Genomic DNA, 21,300 nt, shown 5'->3' with positions numbered 1-21,300 from the left:
TTATCAGTACGAAGGTCGTCGAGTGCTTCTAAAACAATAATGTAGGTAGGCTAGGTAGTCAATGAACGCTTTAAGTTATGAATTTACTTTCCAAAATTTACAGGAGCTAAAGTTTCTCCTTAGGTATCGACATCACCTTTTACAAAATCTCAATGGATTCATTTTTGTTTTTAATTTTCTGAATCACATGTCAGTGGAAAACCATAGACAGAACTTGTGATTGTAATTTTATTCAACATAATCAAGAATAAATACGTTATAAATGTTTGCTTTTAATCTTAATTTTTAGTTCACTCAAATTTACGATTACTTGTTTGCCTTTTGAAGTCCCATGATTTTTTATGGAAAAAATCACTAGTTCAGTTCAAATAGTTTGTTTCTAAACGTAAAATATTTGTATTCCCGCCAAAGCAGTACGACCATTTTTTATTTTGATTATATTTTGACATTTCTATTTTATAGAGTCTAGGAATTGAGTAAGCAACTGGAAGAAACTTAATAATTCCTAATTTTACTCAATAAATAAACTTAAATATATTATATTTTTGTGTCTTAATGATTAGCAGCACCTAATTTGTGTCTCTGGCTGAGCCTGTATACTGTGTGCCCACTTGGCATCGTGAAAATGTTGTGCTTTCGTTTGAAGTGATAAAAAGGGCAAAATGTGAATATTTATTAGTTTACCGATATGATTTATTGATAACTTACCTAGAAAGTAGGTAGCTATAATGTTTATTTGAATATCTGGAAAAAAAGTTTGAAATCATGGCTGGTAGGAAAACAACGAAAAATACTAAATATCTAGCTAAACTAGCTGATAAAAGCGCTCCTTGTGCTTTCTGCAAGAGGAACTTTGATGAAGAGACGATATACGGGAAGCTGTACAGCATTGGTGATATACACTGTCACTATTTTTGTGCTGTGAGTATTAAAACTAATAATATAATTGCGAAAGTACCAAGTAGTGGCAATAGTAGCTTTTTGTGATAGAGCTCGTACAGAGAAGTAATATTGCCAATATATTATGTTGGTATTAGTTCGATATTCAAAAACTACTGTAGCTAGTAGTTTTTAGTGCTTGAGCTTGTCTGGGGACTTCCCCAGTGCTTGTCTTGTTTCTGTTGATGAGCAGCATTGCTGTGTTCCGGTATATAGCCAAATAGTATTTTATTTTATTTTATATATGTACTGTTTTTGTAATTATTAATATGTATGTAAGGCACTGTCTCCCATATCCTCTTCTCTTGCCCTAAACTCCTTCATCCCCTCTATGATGTTCTCCCAGCCCAAGTTCCTCGTCCTCTAAATGTTGAGTGTCTGTTAATGTCTGTGTTTAGCCCATTCTGTAGATTCCTATGTAAATATGTTAAGTGTAATAATATTAAGTTGTAAATATATATGTAAGAACCTTCCTATCTCCAACCGACTAACATTCTAATTATCTGTTTTTCTGTGGTGTTTTCTGTTGGAAATTAACTCATAAAGGAGAAGCAAAAAATCTGCTACTTATTTAAATGCGTCAAGATTAAAATTTGGTCTTCCTCATATTTCACCGATCATTCTCAAAAGCGTGTCTCCTCCATACCACGTGACATTGGCGAAGTAAATCGTACCCATTTGGTACAAACGCAAGCCATTAAAAAAAAAAAAAAAATATGTATGTATATTCTTAGAGTTTTGCCCACTGCTATAAGGATTCATATGTGAGCTAATTCCTCAAAATGGTTGCCTGGAAGAAATCACTATAAGTGATAATGCCGCCTTTGTTACACAAATTTAATTGACTTGTACCTTTGTTCTCTTTTATTTATTTTTTCTTGTGTGCAATAAAGTATTTTTGACTTGATTATTATAGAGTGCTTGACTGCAATCACACCTGATGGTAAGCGATGATGCAGCCTAAGGTGGAGCGGGCTTGCCTAGAAGATGCCTATTCACTCTTGATTTGAAGGACATAGGGTGGCATTTTGTAAGATTTGTTTTCTATATGCCCTGCAAAGTGTTGCAGTGAGGAGATGATCTTTCACTTAACTTCGGCGCCAATCATGACAGTATTTTTTGATCACTCCTCCATTTTTTGTACTCCACACCAAACAGATCTGCAATGTACAGTCTACAAGTAGAGATGTTTTTGCTCCGCTACAATTTGACTGTAATATCACCTGCTGTTAAATTTGGTAGTTGTATTACTCATATTTCGAGAAAGAGGTAAACCGCCGAATCCAACTCTGATGGGCAGCGTTTGGGAAAGTTCGTGACATCTCGTCCAAAATCCCCCAGTGTCTGAAGACTAAAGTCTTCGAACAGTGCGTGTTGCGTGATGACTTACGGATCAGAGACATGGTCGCTAACTATGGGCCCCATAAGAAGGCTCAAAGTCACTCAGCGGGCGATGGAGAGAGCTATGTTAGTATCTCTACGTGATCAAATCAGAAATGAGGAGATCCGTAGAGGAGTCGCGAAGCTGAACTGGCAATGGGCGGGGCACATAGCTAGGAGAACCGATGGATGTTGGGGTTTTAAGGTGCTGGAATGGCGACCCCGCACCGGTAAACGCAGCGTAGGTCAGCTCCCAACGAGGTAGACCAATGACATCAGGCGAGTAGCTGGGAGCCGTTGGAGACAAGCGGCCCAGGACCGTGCATTGTGGAACTCCCTACAAAAGACCTATGTCCAGCAGTGGACGTCAATTGGTTGAGATGATGATGATGATGATGATTACTCATACCCCTAAACCATAGAGTATAAGAAGCCAATTAAGTTTAAAGTTGGCTGAATATCATGGAAAGTAATGCCTGCATCTGTCTACTATTATTCATCATCATCATCATAGTGGAGTGATTCACTAGCGGGTAAACTAAACTCGGCTGCCTACGCAGTCAGAAAAATTAGACAGATTACTGACGTTGAAATAGCTAGGCTAGTTTATTTGCGTACTTTCATAGTGTTATGCCCTATGGAATCTTGTTATGGGGTAAAGCAGCTGATATCGAAACTATATTTATATTGCAGAAAAGAGCTGTACGGTAAATATATAAACTTAAATCACGCGAATCCCTCCGTGAGAAGTTTAAAGAAATAGGCATACTTACTGTAGCTTCACAATATATTTATAACAATATAGTATTTGTAAGACAACATATTAGTCTTTATAAACAAAAAGTGGACATAAACAGTCGACTTACAAGAAATTGTCATAAATTAGTGTCATCTGCATATCGTCTGCGTAAGGTACAGAGGTAATTTGTGGGATTGAGTATACGCTTTTATAATATGATTCCTAAGGTGATTTTGGACCTGCCAATGCACAAGTTTAAAGAATTTGTTAAAACACATTTATTACAGCAATTCATCAATTGTATAAACACATTTATACAATTGATGAATTTTTTAATGACAAGGTTGCTTGGAAGCATCCGGCTCCGCTTTCAGCTCTCACAAGATAGAAAAATGAATGTTAAAATGTAAAATGTAAATTGTTGATGTTGGAAAAGAGCAACTGCTGAGTTTCTTGCCGGCTTCTTCTCGGTAGAATCTGCCTTCCGAACCGGTGGTAGAATCACTACAAACAGTCAGACTTGACGTTTCAAAAGTGCTTATATTAGGCCTACTAAAAAAAAAAAATTTTGTATTTGATAGACGTCCACTGCTGGACATAGGTCTTTTTTAGGGAGTTCCAAATTCCACGATTTTGTGCCGCTTGAACCCAGCGGATACCTGCGGCGCGCCTTATGTCGTCCGTCTACCTCATCGGGGGTCGACCAACGCTGCGTTTAACAGTTACCATCCCTCCTCCGAACTATGTGCTCCGCCCATTGCCACTTCAGCTTCGCGACTCTTTGAGCTACGTCGGTAACTCTGGTTCTTCTACGGATCCCCACATTTCTGATTTTATCACGTAAAGATACTCCGAGCATGGCTCTCTCCATCGCCTGCTTAGTGATTCTGAGCCTTCTTATGAGGCTCATAGTTAGCAACCATGTTTCGGAGCCATAGGTCACTGGCAACACGCACTGTTCGAAGACTTTGGTCTTCAGGCACTGAGGGATTTTTGACGAAAAGATGTCACGAAGTTTCCCGAAAGTTGCCCGTCCGAGTTAGATTCGGCGGTTCACCTCTTCTCGAAATTGGACCTACTTAACTGGATACTATTATTACTTTTTTTTTTTCTCCAGTTGTTGTCATGCTGCCTCATACAAAAGGGCAAAGATGAGGAAGGTCTTTTTGGATTCATGTATCCAGACATTTTGGCTGAGATCGAGAGGAGTAAAAAACATGTAAGTAATTATTCGAAGCGGTGATAACCTAGTGATAAGTTCAGCCTCCCTGTCTGTCTACTATATTACTCTTCATCCTTCAACTGACTCTATGCTGGAAATCAAGTTGAAATCAAGTTTGTTTGCTTAGGGTGTAAAGGACAAAAAATCAATTTATGGTCTTTTTGCCTTTTCGCGTCCGACGCCCAATTCGCGTCCAAACGACGGTACACTGTTTTACAACAAAAATAAATAAATTAAAAAATAAATATATAAATATATTTATTTAAATATTTATGTGAAACACAGTGAAACAGACAGACAGACAGTGAAAAATAACAATACCGACACACCAATCTAAACAAGGGCGCTTCTATTGATGTTCGGACCTATGACAGGTACTCACACACAAATAAAAGATCTGTGCGTGCAACCCAAATTTAATGAAAAATAAACTAATCTTGCGTGTGCAACCAACAAGTGCTGGCGCGCGAAAGTGTTGTAATAAAAGTAGTGAGCAGCTGTACTTTTCACTGTAAGTATTTAAGGTGTTTATGTGAAGTTTAGAAAGGACAAAAAAACAATTTATGATAGGTATTAGTAACTATATTGCCGTGTATTCTTTGTCTGCTTATATTGCAGTTTTTTTACAAATCCAGTGTGTTATTTTAATGAAACTCGTGTTGGATGACAACTACTTTATTATCAAAATTATCCACAACACCTCCCCCATAAATATAGTTATTAAAGAGTAATTTCATATGTACATCGTCTTCCCTCAAACAAAAAAAAACAAAAAAAAAAAACAATAAGTATGAAAACAATAAAGTACTCGATACTTAGGAGAAAAACAAACGAGAACAGAAAAAATTACAGCATAACATGATAAATATTTGAAATTCCGTAAATTAAAGATAGTTCTGGACGTCGGAGTACAACTTCCTAGCTTTTCTCCTTGGCATAATAGGAGAAGGATCTTTTTCAACCTTAACATCAGAACCATAAACAATGGGACTACTATAAGCATTAATAGTACCGCTTGTGCTAGGACCCGGCTGAGAAGGGGGCTCGGAGCAATCAAAATTTTGTTCGGGTTAACATTTTTTTAAATGACACCAGTCCGAAAGGGCGTGGGTTCGTATTCCACCGCTGTCACCATGTTATGTTAATGAAACTCGTGTTGGATGACAACTACTTTATTATCAAAATACCCACAACACAGTGAAAACTATTTGCTTTCCTGGAATCGAAACTATCCTTTGTTACTTTCTGCCCTTTCAACTGACTCTATGCATAAAATCGTTTGCTTGCTTAGGTCGTAAAGGACAAACAAACGCACTTTCACATTTATAATATTCTTGTCTGCTTATATTTTTGTGTTATACAAATCCCGAGGGAACCATTAGTTTCCCTGGAATAAGAAAAACGTGTGTGTTAATGAGTTAGAAGTTAGAAAAAGAAATACCAACAATAGAAAAAAAAGGTTTAATACATTGAAAGTTTTATTATAACGCATTATCTAGTTATCTCATAATCGGACAACCAAGTTACACTCATTTTAAAAAAATTTAAATTTTTGTATAATTGAATCAAATAAGTCAAACTTTTTTTTCATAAACTAAAATGTTGATTATAGCTAACTTCCTGGTGTCGGTGTGCGCGCATCGTAAAAAGTGGGCTGGCGGACGATGTATTCCCCTCTCACTCGGTTTCGCAACTAACCTTGATTTTGTTAAAATCGCGCATTGTGTTACATCGTATATTTTCACTCCAATTATTTTTTCCTAACGCCGCCAAAAAAGTATAACTTCAAATAGTATACTTTGTTACTTTACGTCCTTTCAACTGACTCTACGCAAAAAATCAAATTGTTTGCTTGCTTAGGTCGTAAAGGACAAACGAACGTACTTTCGCAATTATAATATTAAATGTGGATGTTTACAGAAATGCTCATACTGTGGCGTCGAGGGGGCGACACTCGGCTGCAGCATAGCTCAGTGTAAGAAGCAGTTCCACATGCCATGTGGAAGGGAGAAAAACGCTGTGTCTCTTTACTATGGAAATTATAAGTGAGTAAACAGAAGCGGCGATAGCCCAGTGGGTAGGGCTTCGACTTCACTTTCGGAGGGGCGAGTTCGAATCCCAGCATGCACATCTAACTTTACTCATTTATGTGCGTTTTAAGCAATTAAAATATAACTTGGTTCAACAGTGTTGGAAATTACTTGATGAAAACTGCATGCCGGAGAGTTCTCCATAATATTCTCAAATAAGTGTGAAGTCCACTAATCAGCACTGGGTTGGGACTTTACCCCTACTCATTTTGGGTGGAGACCCGTGCCCTTTAGTGGGCTGGTAATGGGGTGATAGGATGATGATGAACCGTCTTGGACAGAGTTTTATCATCTCTAACATATAATTTTTTTTATTCTGCTACAAGTTAGCCCTTGACGGTCCAAATCCCACCTGTTGGTAGATGATAATGCAGTCTGAGATGGTAGCCAGCTAACCTGTTAGGGAGTATAGCAGTTATATTCAACCAAGGTGGTGATTAAATCGAAGCCTCCCACCAGACCAGAGCATAGAAAATTCAGAAATAGTAAACTCCCAAATTGTCCCTGCCAGAAATCAAACCCGCGACCTCACACTTATATTCACAGCACTCACCGTTGCGACAGGGGGGTTGTCATTATTTTTTTTTTATTATTTATTCAATTTTCAGGTCATACTGTGAGAAGCATGCACCTAAGCAGAAGGTAACAGACGTTGTAATGGAAAAAGCAAAATTTAGGCTGACTAGGGTAAGGAGAGAGAATAAAGTCAAATCTTCGGGACAGAAAAGCATCTGCGTTAAAATCAAAGAGTCTGGTGAGTTTGAGTAAATTTAAATTTCAAAATTTCTTTATTCATGTAGGCCTATCAGAGGCTTTTTTTTTTTTATAAATATATTACGACAACGCACACATTGCCATATAGCCCCAAAGTAAGCGTAGCTTGTGTTATGGGTACTAAGATGACTGATGAATAATATACGTAAATAAATAGCAATATACATATAAACACCCAGACACTGAAAAACATTCATGCTTATCACACAAACATTTTCCAGCTGTGGGAATCGAACCCACGGCCTTGGTCTCATAATGCAGGGTCGCTGCAAACTGCGCCAATCGGCCGTCAATGCTTACATAATTGTAATCGCCAACTTAAACCTAAAGCTACTAGGGTTCCAAACGCGCCCTGGTCTAAGAAGAAGCCCACAACAAAATTAGCTGGCTAATATATATTTTTTTATGAATGTGCGGAGGAGCCGGAATCTGTATGTGTTATATGCTACGAGTCAGTCGATGGGTTTCCTTTCTCAACTGACTAATCCCAAAAATCAAGTTGATTTGTTTGCTTAGGGCGTAAAGGACACACAAACATTTATAATAATAATAATAATAATAATAATAATCAAAAAGACGACGACATGCCACCATCGGCCAGCTTGGGGCAACAGGAGCTACGGGCTCCCGCGAGTGCTACCGTTGCCGGTAGTGTAGTGCGTCGCATGAGATGGTCTCAATCCAAATAATAATAATAATCATTTATTCAGGCTAAAAATGATGGATACAATAATTACATGAATGCCCTAACCTCTGCGGATACTAGCAATAGCAATTTATGATACTAGCAATGTTCCCTGCAATCTTCGTTTGCTTATATTGCGGTTTGTACAAATCCAGTGAAAACTATTTTTTTTTCCTCGAACCAAACGTATCCTTTGTTACCCTCTGCCCTTTCAACGGACTCTATGCAAAAAATAAAGTTGTTTGCTTGCTTAGGTCGTAAAGGACAAACAAACGCACGTCTTGTCTAATAAGACCACAACAAACTTAGCCGGCTAATTTTTTTTTTTTAGAATTTGCGGAGGAGTCAGAATGTGTATGTGTGATATGCTACGAGTCGGTCGATGGGTTTCCAACCACCCAAACGTTCTGGCCACCATGTTGTGCTAGGGATGCCTGGTTCCATAGGAGTTGTTTGCAGGTATAAATAAATATACTACCACAATACACAGAGCGCCAACTAGACCGAAAGTAAGCGTAGCTTGTGCTATGGGTACTAAGATGGCAGATGAATATTTTTATGAATCATCATTGATCAGGTCACGGGTCTACTCCCACAATGAGAAGGGGTTATGGCCGTAGTCCACCAAGCTGGCCCAGTGCGGATTGGTGGACACACACATGTCTCTGAGAACATTACAGAACTCTCAGACATGCAGGTTTCCTCATGATGATGTTTTCCTTCACCATCAAAGCAAGTGATATTTTAGTAATTCATTTTTTTTAAGAATAATGAACTTTTTTTTTAATTCTACTACAAGTATAGGATAGAAGCAGGCGTTACTTTGCGGAAATCCATGATATATTATTGAAAATAGAATTTTGATAATTCTACTACATGCCCTTGACTGCAATCACACCTGGTGGTAAGTGATGATGCAGTCTAAGATGGTAGCGGGCTAACCTGTTAGGGGGTATGAGAGTCATACCCCTAATTGGTTACTACGCCCACTGGAATACTAAATCGCTTAGCGGCACGTCTTTGTCGGTAGGGTGGTAACTAGCTACGGCCAAAGCCTCCCACAAGACAATAATGCTAACATATAAACTTTATTTTCCAGCGCATGGCGTTAAACGCCGGTGTCCACTATCTCAAGTGTCCACTGTGCAATGACAAAGACATGTTTTCTACTGCAGTTCTCGCACAAGGATACTATATACCCGACAGGTAATTATACCAAAAAAAGATTAATTTTTTAACTTTTTATTTTCGACACGTTAATTCTATCCCCTGTCAGGGGACCGACACTTTCGAAGAATCGAAAGGCACTTCCGATTCGTATTCGATATGTACTAAACTTGCATAAACTACGCTTTACTACGCTTACGCTAAAAGACAACTTTGGATCCGTATTCTAAACGTACTAAACTTGCATAAAAGACAACTTTCGATCCGTATTCTAAACGCACTAAACTTGCATAAAAGACAACTTTAGATCCATATTCTACACGTACTAAACTTGCATAAAAGACACCCTTCGATCCGTATTCTATACGTACCTAGGTTGCATAAAAGACAACTTTCGATCCATATTCTATGCGAACTAAACTTGCATAAAAGACACCCTTCGATCCGTATTCCATACGTACCTAAGTTGCATAAAAGACAACTTTCCATACATATTCTATACGTACTAAACTTGCATAAAAGACAACTTTCGATCCGTATTCTAAACGCACTAAACTTGCATAAAAGACAACTTTCGATCCATATTCTACACGTACTAAACTTGCATAAAAGACACCCTTCGATCCGTATTCTATACATACCTATGTTGCATAAAAGACAACTTTCGATCCATATTCTATGCGAACTAAACTTGCATAAAAGACACCCTTCGATCCGTATTCTATACTTACCTAAGTGTCATAAAAGACAACTTTCTATCCTTATTCTATGCAAACTAAACTTGCATAAAAGACACCTTTCGATCCGTATTCTATACGTACCTAAGTTGCATAAAAGACAACCTTCGATCCATATTCTATACGTACCTAAGTTGCATAAAAGACAACTTTCGATCCACATTCTATACGAACTATACTTGAATAAAAGACACCTTTCGATCCGTATTCTACACGTACCTAAGTTGCATAAAAGACAACTTTCGATACATATTCTATACCTACTAAACTTGCATAAAAGACACCTTTCGATCCTTATTCTATACGTACCTAAGTTGCATAAAAGACAACTTTCGATTCATATTCTATACGAACTAAACTTGCATAAAAGACACCCTTCGATCCGTATTCTATACTTACCTAAGTGTCATAAAAGACAACTTTCGATCCTTATTCTATGCAAACTAAACTTGCATAAAAGACACCTTTCGATCCGTATTCTATACGTACCTAAGTTGCATAAAAGACAACTTTCGATCCATATTCTATACGTACCTAAGTTGCATAAAAGACAACTTTCGATCCACATTCTATACGAACTATACTTGCATAAAAGACACCTTTCGATCCGTATTCTACACGTACCTAAGTTGCATAAAAGACAACTTTCGATACATATTCTATACCTACTAAACTTGCATAAAAGACACCTTTCGATCCTTATTCTATACGTACCTAAGTTGCATAAAAGACAACTTTCGATTCATATTCTATACGAACTAAACTTGCTTAAAAGACACCTTTCGATCCGTATTCTACACGTACCTAAGTTGCATAAAAGACAACTTTCGATTCATATTCTATACGAACTAAACTTGCATAAAAGACACCTTTCGATCCGTATTCTACACGTACCTAAGTTGCATAAAAGACAACTTTCGATACATATTCTATACCTACTAAACTTGCATAAAAGACACCTTTCGATCCTTATTCTACACGTACCTAAGTTGCATAAAAAACAACTTTCGACCCATGTTCTATACGTACCTAAGTTGCATAAAAGACAACTTTCGATCCACATTCTATACGAACTAAACTTGCATAAAAGACACCTTTCGATCCGTATTCTACACGTACCTAAGTTGCATAAAAAACAACTTTCGATCCATGTTCTATACGTACCTAAGTTGCATAAAAGACAACTTTCGATCCACATTCTATACGAACTAAACTTGCATAAAAGACACCTTTCGATCCGTATTCTACACGTACCTAAGTTGCATAAAAGACAACTTTCGATACATATTCTATACCTACTAAACTTGCATAAAAGACACCTTTCGATCCATATTCTATACGTACTAAACTTTTATAAAAGACACTTGCGACCTGAATACGAGATGTACTAAACTTGTATAAAAGACACTTTCGAACCGTATATGAGATGTACTTAACTTGCATAAAAGACACTTGCGACCTCTATACCAGATTTACTAAACTTGCGTAAAAGACACCTTTCGATCCTTATTCTATACGTACCTAAGTAGCATAAAAGACAACTTTCGATTCATATTCTATACGAACTAAACTTGCATAAAAGACACCTTTCGATCCGTATTCTACACGTACCTAAGTTGCATAAAAGACAACTTTCGATTCATATTCTATACGAACTAAACTTGCATAAAAGACACCTTTCGATCCGAATTATACACGTACCTAAGTTGCATAAAAGACAACTTTCGATACATATTCTATACGAACTAAACTTGCATAAAAGACACCTTTCGATCCTTATTCTATACGTACCTAAGTTGCATAAAAGACAACTTTCGATTCATATTCTATACGAACTAAACTTGCATAAAAGACACCTTTCGATCCGTATTCTACACGTACCTAAGTTGCATAAAAGACAACTTTCGATACATATTCTATACCTACTAAACTTGCATAAAAGACACCTTTCGATCCTTATTCTATACGTACCTAAGTTGCATAAAAGACAACTTTCGATTCATATTCTATACGAACTAAACTTGCATAAAAGACACCTTTCGATCCGTATTCTACACGTACCTAAGTTGCATAAAAGACAACTTTCTATACATATTCTATACCTACTAAACTTGCATAAAAGACACCTTTCGATCCTTATTCTATACGTACCTAAGTTGCATAAAAGACAACTTTCGATACATATTCTATACCTTTTTTTTTTTTTTTTTTCGCTGGGAAATGCGTTTAGGCATCCCTGCCGGAGGCTGCGCAGACCGAACTGCGCAGCCTCCAGCAGGGTATGTGGGACTCACTGGCTGGTGAAACATCAGCCAGAATACCCACTAAAACCCAGCGGAGCCGCCTGCGCCCAAGTTGGGGCGTCAAAGGATCGCGGTCGCATGCAACTTTGACGCCCCGGCGCGCTCGCCGAAGGTACACGATGGTGTCTACGGGGGCGGCAAAAGATGCGCATATCTGCGCCTCCTGCTGCCTGTTCTCCTTCTGCGGAGGGGAAGAGAATCAGCCGCCTGCACTCTCTCCCTCTCCGAGGCCTCCTTTAAAGCCATTACGGCTTCGCAGAAGGAGGCAACGATAGACCAGCCCTCCTCGCTGCCGAGCATCAGATTGATAACGCTCGACAGCGAGAGGTCACCGTCCAGATGTGAATGACACCATCGCGTGTCTTTGCGGCGCCCATGACGCGCATAATGCCATAGTGTGGAGCGCCGTATCTTCAGGCGCGCCACACTCATGGCAGATCGGTGAGACCTCCCTCTTCGCGATCCCGTGCAAGTACTTACCGAAGCAGCCGTGTCCGGTAAGCACCTGCACAAGGCGATATGACAGCGCGCCATGGGGTCGCTTCAGCCACCGCTCTAAGTGGGGCCGGATGCCCTCCACCGTCCAGATGTCCGCTACTGGGGACTCGAGGTCTTCTCTCCATCTCTGGACCAGGACCTTCCTCCCGAGGGTACGGAGTCTCCCAATCTCCTCAAGTCCTGGTCTTTCCCCTCGAGTCCTCATGTTTGACCGGTAGCGATGCACCTGTGCGAGCACCTCAGCCTGCAGGTCCCACGGCGGGTCACCAGCGAGGAGCGTGGATGCAGTCCAAGACACCGTACGGTAGCCCCGGATCGCACGCACCGCTATTACGCGTTGTGGTCTCCGCAGGAGTGTAGTATTCTGCGGAGTCAATGCGTGCACCCATATTGGAGCCCCATACAGTGCCATACTCCTCACAATACCCGCGTATAGTCGCCTGCAGGCAGATTCTGGCCCTCCAATGTTAGGTAGCAGTCTACCAAGGGCTGCGGCAGTACTGACAAGCCTAGGACCGAGCTGCACAAAATGCGCCTTAAATCCCCATCGCCCGTCCAGGGTAAGCCCCAAGTACATCATACAGGGTTTTACCTCTACGACTGTATTCTGAACGGTGATATATGCTCCCCGGGGCGGACCTCTGCGTGGGCCATGGAAAAGGATGGCCTCAGTCTTAGAAATTGAGACCTTAAGACCTATCCTGTCCACCACCATGGACGTGGCGACAACAGCAAGGCGAGCTGCATCCTCGTATGTGTTCCCACAGGCAGTGACTAGCGTGTCATCTGCGTAACACAATACTCTCATACCGGGAAGCAGTGGGCCCCTCAAGAGCCAGTCGAAGCCTATGTTCCAAAGGATTGGACCCAGAACCGATCCCTGTGGAACCCCGCAGCAGACAAGACGTCGGTATATCCGCCCGTCACTCCCTTCCCATATAACTTCCCTGTCCTGTAAGTACGCCTCCAACAGTCTCTTAAGATATGGTGGCACCTCATGATATCTAAGTGCCTCCAGCAACGTCTCAAAAGGGAGGCTGTTGAAGGCATTTGCCACGTCGAGAGAGGTCGCTAGTCCTCTATGTACTGCCTCCATAGATAAACCTTTCAGGGCATCCAGGGCGTCTATAGTAGAACGTCCAGTCCTAAATCCGTACTGCACCTGGGACAGACCCGGTCCCACCGTTTCTAGGTGCAAGGTGAGACGGGCAGCAAGGATTTTCTCAAAGAGCTTGCCCGTGTCACTCAGCAACACTATTGGCCTATATGCTGAAGGTGAGTCCAGTGAACGACCCTCCTTACGCAGCAAGCACAATTTTCCCTCTTTCCAAGACTTAGGAAACTGTCCGACACTAAGACACTTGTTGAACAGTTCCCTAAGTCGATCCCCTAGACACTCAAAAACAATGCTTAAAACCTTGCCAGGGACACCATCGGGCCCCGGTGCCGTCTTCCGAGTACGCAGGCGGTCTCGGGCTTGGTCCATCTCTTCTTCTGTGACCAAGGGGACACTTCCCACGGCTTCAGCTCTGGGTCGTGGAGCCATTACCGGTGGGACATGTCCCTGAGAGTCTGGGAAAAGCTCTTCTACCAGCCGCAGAAGAAGATCCGGCTGCAGGGTTTCCGTGATCGGGGCGCCCTGAGTGCGAAGTTTGTTTCGTGCCATGCGGTAGGGACGTCCCCATGGGTCCCTATTTAGCGTCTTCAGAAGCTCTTCACGGACAAGCTCCTTAGCCTTGCCTATTGCCAGTCGCAGCGCGTTTTTCGCTTGGCGGTAGGCATCCTGCAGCCGATTCTCACGTGCTAGGTCTAGCCCATTCCGCCTGCGGCTACGGACGTACTCTCTGCGAGCCCTAATGCATTCCCTACGGAGGTCTGCAATTTCAGGCGACCACCAGTACACACAGCGGTTGCGAGGTCTTTGTTTTGCCCTCGGCATAGATGCATCGCACACCTCTGCAAGGGCTCTGCGTAGCTGATCCGCATGCTCTTCCACATCAACAACGGCATCAGTACGAGAAGAGGACCACCGCTGGACGATAGCAGCTTCTTTAGCCAAATCCCTATCTAACTTGCTGATAGACCATCGCGGAAACCGGCTCGTGCCCCTGGGACGATTCACAGAGGCCGGAATGGTGGAGATCTCAAACCGGATATAGTTATGGTCTGAGAGAGTCTCCATCCCTTCTTCCACTCTCCAGTTAACGACCCTTTCTGAAGCGGCGGGGGTGGCAAACGAAAGGTCTACTATTGATCCACCCTGCTGCCGCACACATGTAAGTGCTGTCCCCCTGTTGAGACGCGAGAGACCCGAGTGAAGAGCCCAAACTTGCACCGTCCTCCCCCTAGCGTTGGTGGCAGGACTGCCCCACGCCGTGCACGTGACTTGGCATTAAAATCGCCTAGGACGATGACGTGTGCGCCTGTCTGTCTACTGATAGCGTCTCTGACTGAATCCAGATAGACCTCAAACTCCGCCAAGCTGCGGTTGGGCGAGAAATACGTTCCTATAATCACGTAATCCCCCCATCTTGCCACCACATATCCCGCACCTCTTTCTACCATTAAGAGTGAGGGACCGGTACTATTCCCAATCATAACCACAACTGATCCGTCCAAATCTCCCACCCAGTGTGTGTGAGGGGGAACGTAGTAGGGCTCGCAAGCCACGGCAACATCTATCCCCCACTCCGCTATTGACTGTAACAAGAGGTCCTGAGCCCCTGCGGAGTGGTTTAAATTCGACTGGAGGAAGCTGATATTACGCTGATAGTTCATGATGTCATATCAACTTCCTCTTGTATTTCACGGCGTCCGGCGCTGGTGGTAGTTTGAGCCCATGGAGCTGTTCTGCCCTTCGTGGCGGGGGGATTGCAGCTCTTTCCACCCATAATATGAGCTGCAGGCAGTCCTCTATCTGTACAAACCGCGCACCGGGTCTCGCCCGTGTATTCCATTGCTCTGTGACCATCAACACCGCATCTGTAACACAGATTCCCCCGATCCGCGGTGGAGGGGCAGACTGGCCTCGTGTGTCCGATGCCGAGACACCTGAAGCAGCGCAGTGGGCGCTGCTCGAGCACCTGAATCTCGGCCGCGCTCCAACCAACCAATAGTCTCCCGGCCTCAGACAGCACCTTAGCTACCTCGATGGGACAATGAATCGTGACAGTTCCCATTCCCTTAGGGCCAAGCTGGATTTCGCCGACTTTCACAGACTCTGCAGAACAGTTCCCAGCTCTCACGACGGCGGTGATAATCTTTTCTTTTGTGGTCGAATCGTCAAGCCCTGTCACCCTTATGGTCGCAGACTGGCTGGGCCTGACGACGTTAGCCAAGCCATCTAACGCCACCCTAAGCTTGCTCGCTAACAACTCGGCCTGCTCCGAAGTTTGACCCTTGGGCAGCTCCAGCAATCTGGCTCCAGTAGCAGCTCGGCGACTCTTCATGCCGTCACCGATGCCCATCTCCTGCAGGTTGATACTCTGCTCGGCCCGCTCGATGATTTGGGCGTAGGTCACCCCCTTTTCTGCCGCATCCGACTGCAAAGTAACAACAACCGCAGCAGTTTTATAAGAGACTAGTTTTGGCCAAGCTGGGTGTGCTAACTTGACTGCAGGTGCAGGCTCAGAAGTAGGAGAGGCTGGCTTCCCCTTCTTTCCTTTCCTTACTACCGTGGCCCAATTAGTGGCATTCGTCACACGAGATCCACTCGGGCCAGCGACTGGGTCTGGAGCTCCAGCAGAAGATTCGGTCACTGGGGCGTTCTGGGTCATCGAGGCTATCTGTTCCGTCGCATTGACAGTGCTTGGCTGAGATGCTTGCGGAACTCGCTTCCTCCTATCCACCCCCAAAGGTGGGCGATGGACTTTTTCAGGCAGAAGCCTCTCTTCAATGCCCGCAAATCGAGCGTCGAGCATAATTCCGACGGAAGAGACTATGGAGGACCTAAGATCTTCAATGAGGTCACTGCTCAGCGTGGGAGTAGGAGAGTCTTTCGTCGCAGCCATGGAACTCTTCATTTCGGCAAACTCACGCCGGTGGGCCTTTAGCTCAGCCTTCAGGTTTTCCACTTCATTACGAAGACGACCATTGTCAGCTCTAAGCCGGCGTGTCTCGTCCACTTCTGTCCTGGTAGCCAAAGTGTCAACCACCTCCTGCAGGACGTGAGCTGAGTCTTTAAGACGTTTCACCCAGGTCCCTTTCAGATTACCTGACTTGGCGGCCACCTGCACAATATTGGCCACGTTATGACCGCCAAGAGCCCGCAACTCCTCTGCGTGAAGCTTACTCGTGTCCTCCGGTGCTCGGATTTCGATTGTCTCCTCTGGGTCCAGCACAAACTGAGGTACCTCTTTTCGGTACAGCCGATCCCTAAGACACTGTTCGAAGGCTTGCTCATTCGCTTCGTCTTTAGCAGCTCGCAATTCAGCCCTTGCACGCACAATACCTGTACCGCGATCCCTCGTCCGAGTTCTACCACGTGAAGTGGCGTCACCTCTCGAAGACGCTCTTGAGCCCTCCGACTCCGAGTCCGATGCATCGTTGCGTGCAGCCCGAGAGATTGGACTCCGTGTCCGAGACCCATTTCTTACATTTGCCACTCTACGAGACCGACTAGCATCCCCCGACCCCGATGCCACATCGCGCAGCTTAGGGGCATCCGCTGGCCCCGTCATATACCGCAACAATACTACCCACAACTTAAAAACCCCTTCTTAACAATAAATTGACAAACACACAAAAACGAACAACAGACAAACAGACACAACCACACAATCACTAACTTTATCGAAGAACGACAACTCATCAAACTCCCCAAGTATGAATGTCTTAAACTCACTACACCTCTTCCTATCTTCCTCCTACGTTAACACCCCAAGATACTCTACCTTTTTTTTTTTTTTACGCTGGGAAATGCGTTTAGGCATCCCTCCTGGAGGCTGCGCAGCCAGAACTGTGCAGCCTCCAGCAGGGTATGTGGGACTCGCTGGCCGATGAAGTATCAGCCAGAATACCCACTAAAACCCAGCGAAGCCGCCCGCGCCCAAGTTGGAGCGTCAAAGGATCGCGGTTGCATACAACTTTGACGCCCCGGCGCACTCGCCGGAGGCACGCAATGGTGTCTACGGAGGTGGCATAAGGTGCGCATATCTGCGCCTCCTGCCACCATTTCTCCTTCTTCGGAGGGGAAGAGCATCAGCCGCCTGCTCTCTCTCCCTCTCCGAGGCCTCCTTCAAGCCCATTACGGCTTCGCAGAAGGAGGCGACAGTAGACCATCCCTCCTCGCTGCCGAGCATCAGATTGATAACACTCGGCAGCGAGAGGTCACCGTCCAGAAGTGACACCATTGCGTGTCTTTGCGGCGCCCATGACGCGCATAATGCCAAGGTGTGGAGCGCCGTGTCTTCAGGCGCGCCACACTCATGGCAGATCGGCGAGGCCTCCCTCCTCGCGATCCCGTGCAAGTATTTACCGAAGCAGCCGTGTCCGGTAAGCACCTGCACGAGGCGATATGTCAGCGCGCCATGGCGCCGCTTCAGCCACCGCTCTAGGTGGGGCCGGATGCCCTCCACCGTCCAGATGCCCGCCACCGGGGACTCGAGGTCTTCTCTCCATCTCTGGACCAGGACCTCCCTTCCGAGGGTACGGAGTCTCCCAATCTCCTCGAGTCCTGGTCTTTCCCCTCGAGTCCTCACACTTGACCGGTAGCGGTGCACCTGTGCAAGCACCTCAGCCTGCAGGTCCCACGGCGGGTCGCCAGCGAGGAGTGTGGATGCCGTCCAAGACACCGTACGGTAGCCACGTATTGCACGCACCGCGATTACGCGTTGTGGTCGCCGCAGAAGCGTAATGTTCTGCGGAGACAGTGCGTGCACCCATATTGGAGCCCCGTACAGCGCCATACTCCTGACGATACCCGCATACAGGCGTCTGCAGGCCGAGTCCGGCCCCCCGATGTTGGGCAAAAGCCTTCCCAGAGCGGCTGCCGCTCCGACGAGTCTGGGCGCAAGCAGCTCGAAGTGCCCTTTAAAATTCCACCGTCCGTCCAGGGTGAGGCCCAGATACTTCATCTGGGCCTTTATTTCCACCTGAACACCCTGGACGGTGATGTGGGCACCTCGTGGTGGACCTCTGCGTGGGCCATGGAAGAGGAGGGCCTCGGTCTTAGGGACCGAAACCCTCAGACCCAAGGCCTGGATCCTCCTTATCACGAGGGACGTGCTGACCGTGGCCAGGCGGGACGCCTCCGCGAAGGTGCTCCCGCGTGCCGTGACCAGGGTGTCATCCGCATAACATATCACCCTAGTCCCAGGCAGCATGGGGGCCCGCAGTAGCCAATCGAAGCCGATGTTCCACAGCACCGGCCCGAGAACCGATCCCTGCGGGACCCCGTTGAGCACCCTCCGCCGGTCTCGATGCCCGTCACTCCCCGTCCAGGATACCCACCTATCCTGGAGGTATGACTCCAACAGCCTCCTGAGATACGGAGGCACTTCATGGTACCGAAGTGCCTCTAGAAGAGTCTCAAATGGGAGGCTGTTGAAGGCATTCGTGACGTCCAAGGAGACGGCGAGAATGACGTCCCCTCCGGCAACTGCCTCATCCGTCAGGGCCTTCAACGACTCTAGGGCGTCAATGGTCGAGCGACCCGCCCTAAAGCCGTACTGCCCCTCCGAGAGCCCTGGACCGACAGTTTCCAGATGCCCAACGAGTCGGTCTGCAAGGATCTTCTCAAAGACCTTCCCGACCTCGTTGAGCAAGACTATCGGTCTGTACGCCGACGGAGCGTCCAGCGGTCGCCCTGCTTTGCGGATGAGGCACAGCAGTCCCTCCTTCCAAGACTTGGGGAACTGTCCAGCCAGTAGACATTGGTTGAACAGCTCCCGGAGTCTTGCCTCAAAATACTCCCTGGTCATAAAAATGACCCGACCCGGGATACCGTCCGGTCCAGGTGCCGTCTTCTTGGACCGGAGGCGACCAAGGGCTACGTCCAACTCCTCCCCGGTGATCAGCGGAACAGAACTGCTATCAGCCAGAGGGGTGGAGCCCCTTCCAGCCTGGGATACCGGGGAGGACATCGGTGGAAGGACATGTCCCTGGGAGTCCGGGAAGAGTCCCTCGACGACGCTCCGCAAGAGCTCCGGCTGGAGGGTCTGGGTTACTGGGGGTCCCTGATTACGGAGCTTCTTTCTCGCCACGCGATAAGGGCGTCCCCAGGGGTCCCTACTCAGGCCCTCCAGCAGTTCCTCCCGGGCACGCTCCTTGGCACTACTTATGGCCAGCTGAAGAGCCCTCTTGGCCTGGCCGTAAACCTCCCGCAGTTGCTCCTCCAGAACTACGTCCAGTCCGTTCCGCCTACGACACCGGACATAGTCCCTGCGGGCTCGGTGACTGGCGATGCGTAGGACCGCGATCTCGTCCGACCACCAGTACACCCGTTTACGGCGGCGCCATCCACGCGCCCTCGGCATTGCAGAGTCGCAGACCTCAGTGAGGTCCACGCGCATTTGCTCCGCCCGTTCTCCCACACTGGTGTCCCTCTCCTCTCTGTAGGAGGCCCACCGTCCAATAATGGAGGCCTCTTTGACCAGCTCCCGGTCCATTTGGGTGAGACACCAACGTGGAAGGCGATTTGGACCCTGGGGAGGTGCCATCGCGACCACCGGGGATGTGGAGACCTCAAATCGGACATAGTTGTGGTCCGATAGAGTCTCCACCCCGTCCTCTACCCTCCAGTTGGCGACTCTGTCGGCAACCGAGGGGGAGGCAAACGACAGGTCCACGATGGAACCACCCTGTGCGCGGACGCAGGTGTTGACTGTCCCCCTGTTGAGTAGGGAGAGCCCGAGGTGCACAGCCCACACCAGCACAGCCCTGCCTCTGCCGTCCGAGGTGGGACTCCCCCACGCCTGGCTCTTGGCATTGAAGTCTCCAAGAACCAGGGTACGCCCTCCGTTGTGCCGGCGGACGGCTTCGCTGACAGAGTCGAGGAAATCCTCAAATTCTGCCAGCGTGCGGTTAGGGGAAAAGTACAGGCCGACAATGGTGTACTGTCCCCATCCCGCAACCACAAACCCGGGACCCCTCTCGAGAGGTGAGAGGGGAGGGCCCGCGCCGCCCGCCGAAACAACGACTACCGAGTCACACATGTCCCCAACCCAGCGTTCCTGGGTGGGGACATGATATGGCTCGCAAGCCACAACTATGTCGATAGACCACTCTGCGGCGGACTGCAGTAGGAGGTCCTGAGCCCCCGCAGAGTGGTTTAAGTTCGCCTGGAGTACACTGATATGCCGTCTATTCATTTGACGGCATATCAGTGTCTTCGGTCTGCGCTGGGCCACTTCGGTCGCTCTGAGAGGGGACAACTCGGGCTTTCTCTTGAGGGGGTGGCAGCTCTTCCCGCCCATGATGTGCCCTGACGGCTGAGGTGCATCCGCGCAGACGGCACAGCGCAGGGACCTCTCGCATCCTACGTGCCTGTGGCCCTCCTCTCCACACCGGTAGCACATCTTGCTCCGGTCGGTTTTGGAGAGGCACAAAGACGCCGTGTGTCCCATACCCATGCACTTGAAGCAGCGCAGAGGGCGGTGCTCCAGTGCCTGGACTCCTAAGATACTCTACCTACCCCAACCTGTTATTAAATAGGTAAGTTGATATCGTATCAACTTACCTATTTAATAACAGTCCTCCTGGTCAAAATAGAATATGGCAGATAACATCCGCCAAAATATTACTCAGCAAGTTGATAGAACATTATCG

At 46.1% G+C, this 21,300-nt stretch overlaps 1 protein-coding gene across 2 annotated transcripts in view; it reads left to right on the top strand.

The window, feature by feature from the left end:
• Nucleotides 1-465: 465 nt before the first annotated feature.
• Nucleotides 466-21,300, top strand: part of LOC120635716 — a 32,288-nt gene continuing 11,453 nt past the window's right edge. For both annotated transcript variants that reach the window (XM_039906840.1, XM_039906839.1), the window contains exons 1-6: nt 466-921; nt 4,176-4,277; nt 6,201-6,325; nt 6,979-7,124; nt 8,161-8,288; nt 8,929-9,035. In XM_039906840.1, the coding sequence (XP_039762774.1) occupies nt 766-921; nt 4,176-4,277; nt 6,201-6,325; nt 6,979-7,124; nt 8,161-8,288; nt 8,929-9,035 (764 nt within the window). In that variant the 5' untranslated portion in view covers nt 466-765. The remainder of the gene's footprint in view (nt 922-4,175; nt 4,278-6,200; nt 6,326-6,978; nt 7,125-8,160; nt 8,289-8,928; nt 9,036-21,300) is intronic.

The sequence above is a fragment of the Pararge aegeria genome, chromosome 27 (genome assembly GCF_905163445.1).
Source record: "Pararge aegeria chromosome 27, ilParAegt1.1, whole genome shotgun sequence".
In the NCBI taxonomy this organism is placed as follows: Eukaryota; Metazoa; Arthropoda; class Insecta; order Lepidoptera; family Nymphalidae; genus Pararge; species Pararge aegeria.
Note: the sequence above shows the minus strand (reverse complement) of the source record. Positions and strands in the feature narration are given on the sequence as shown.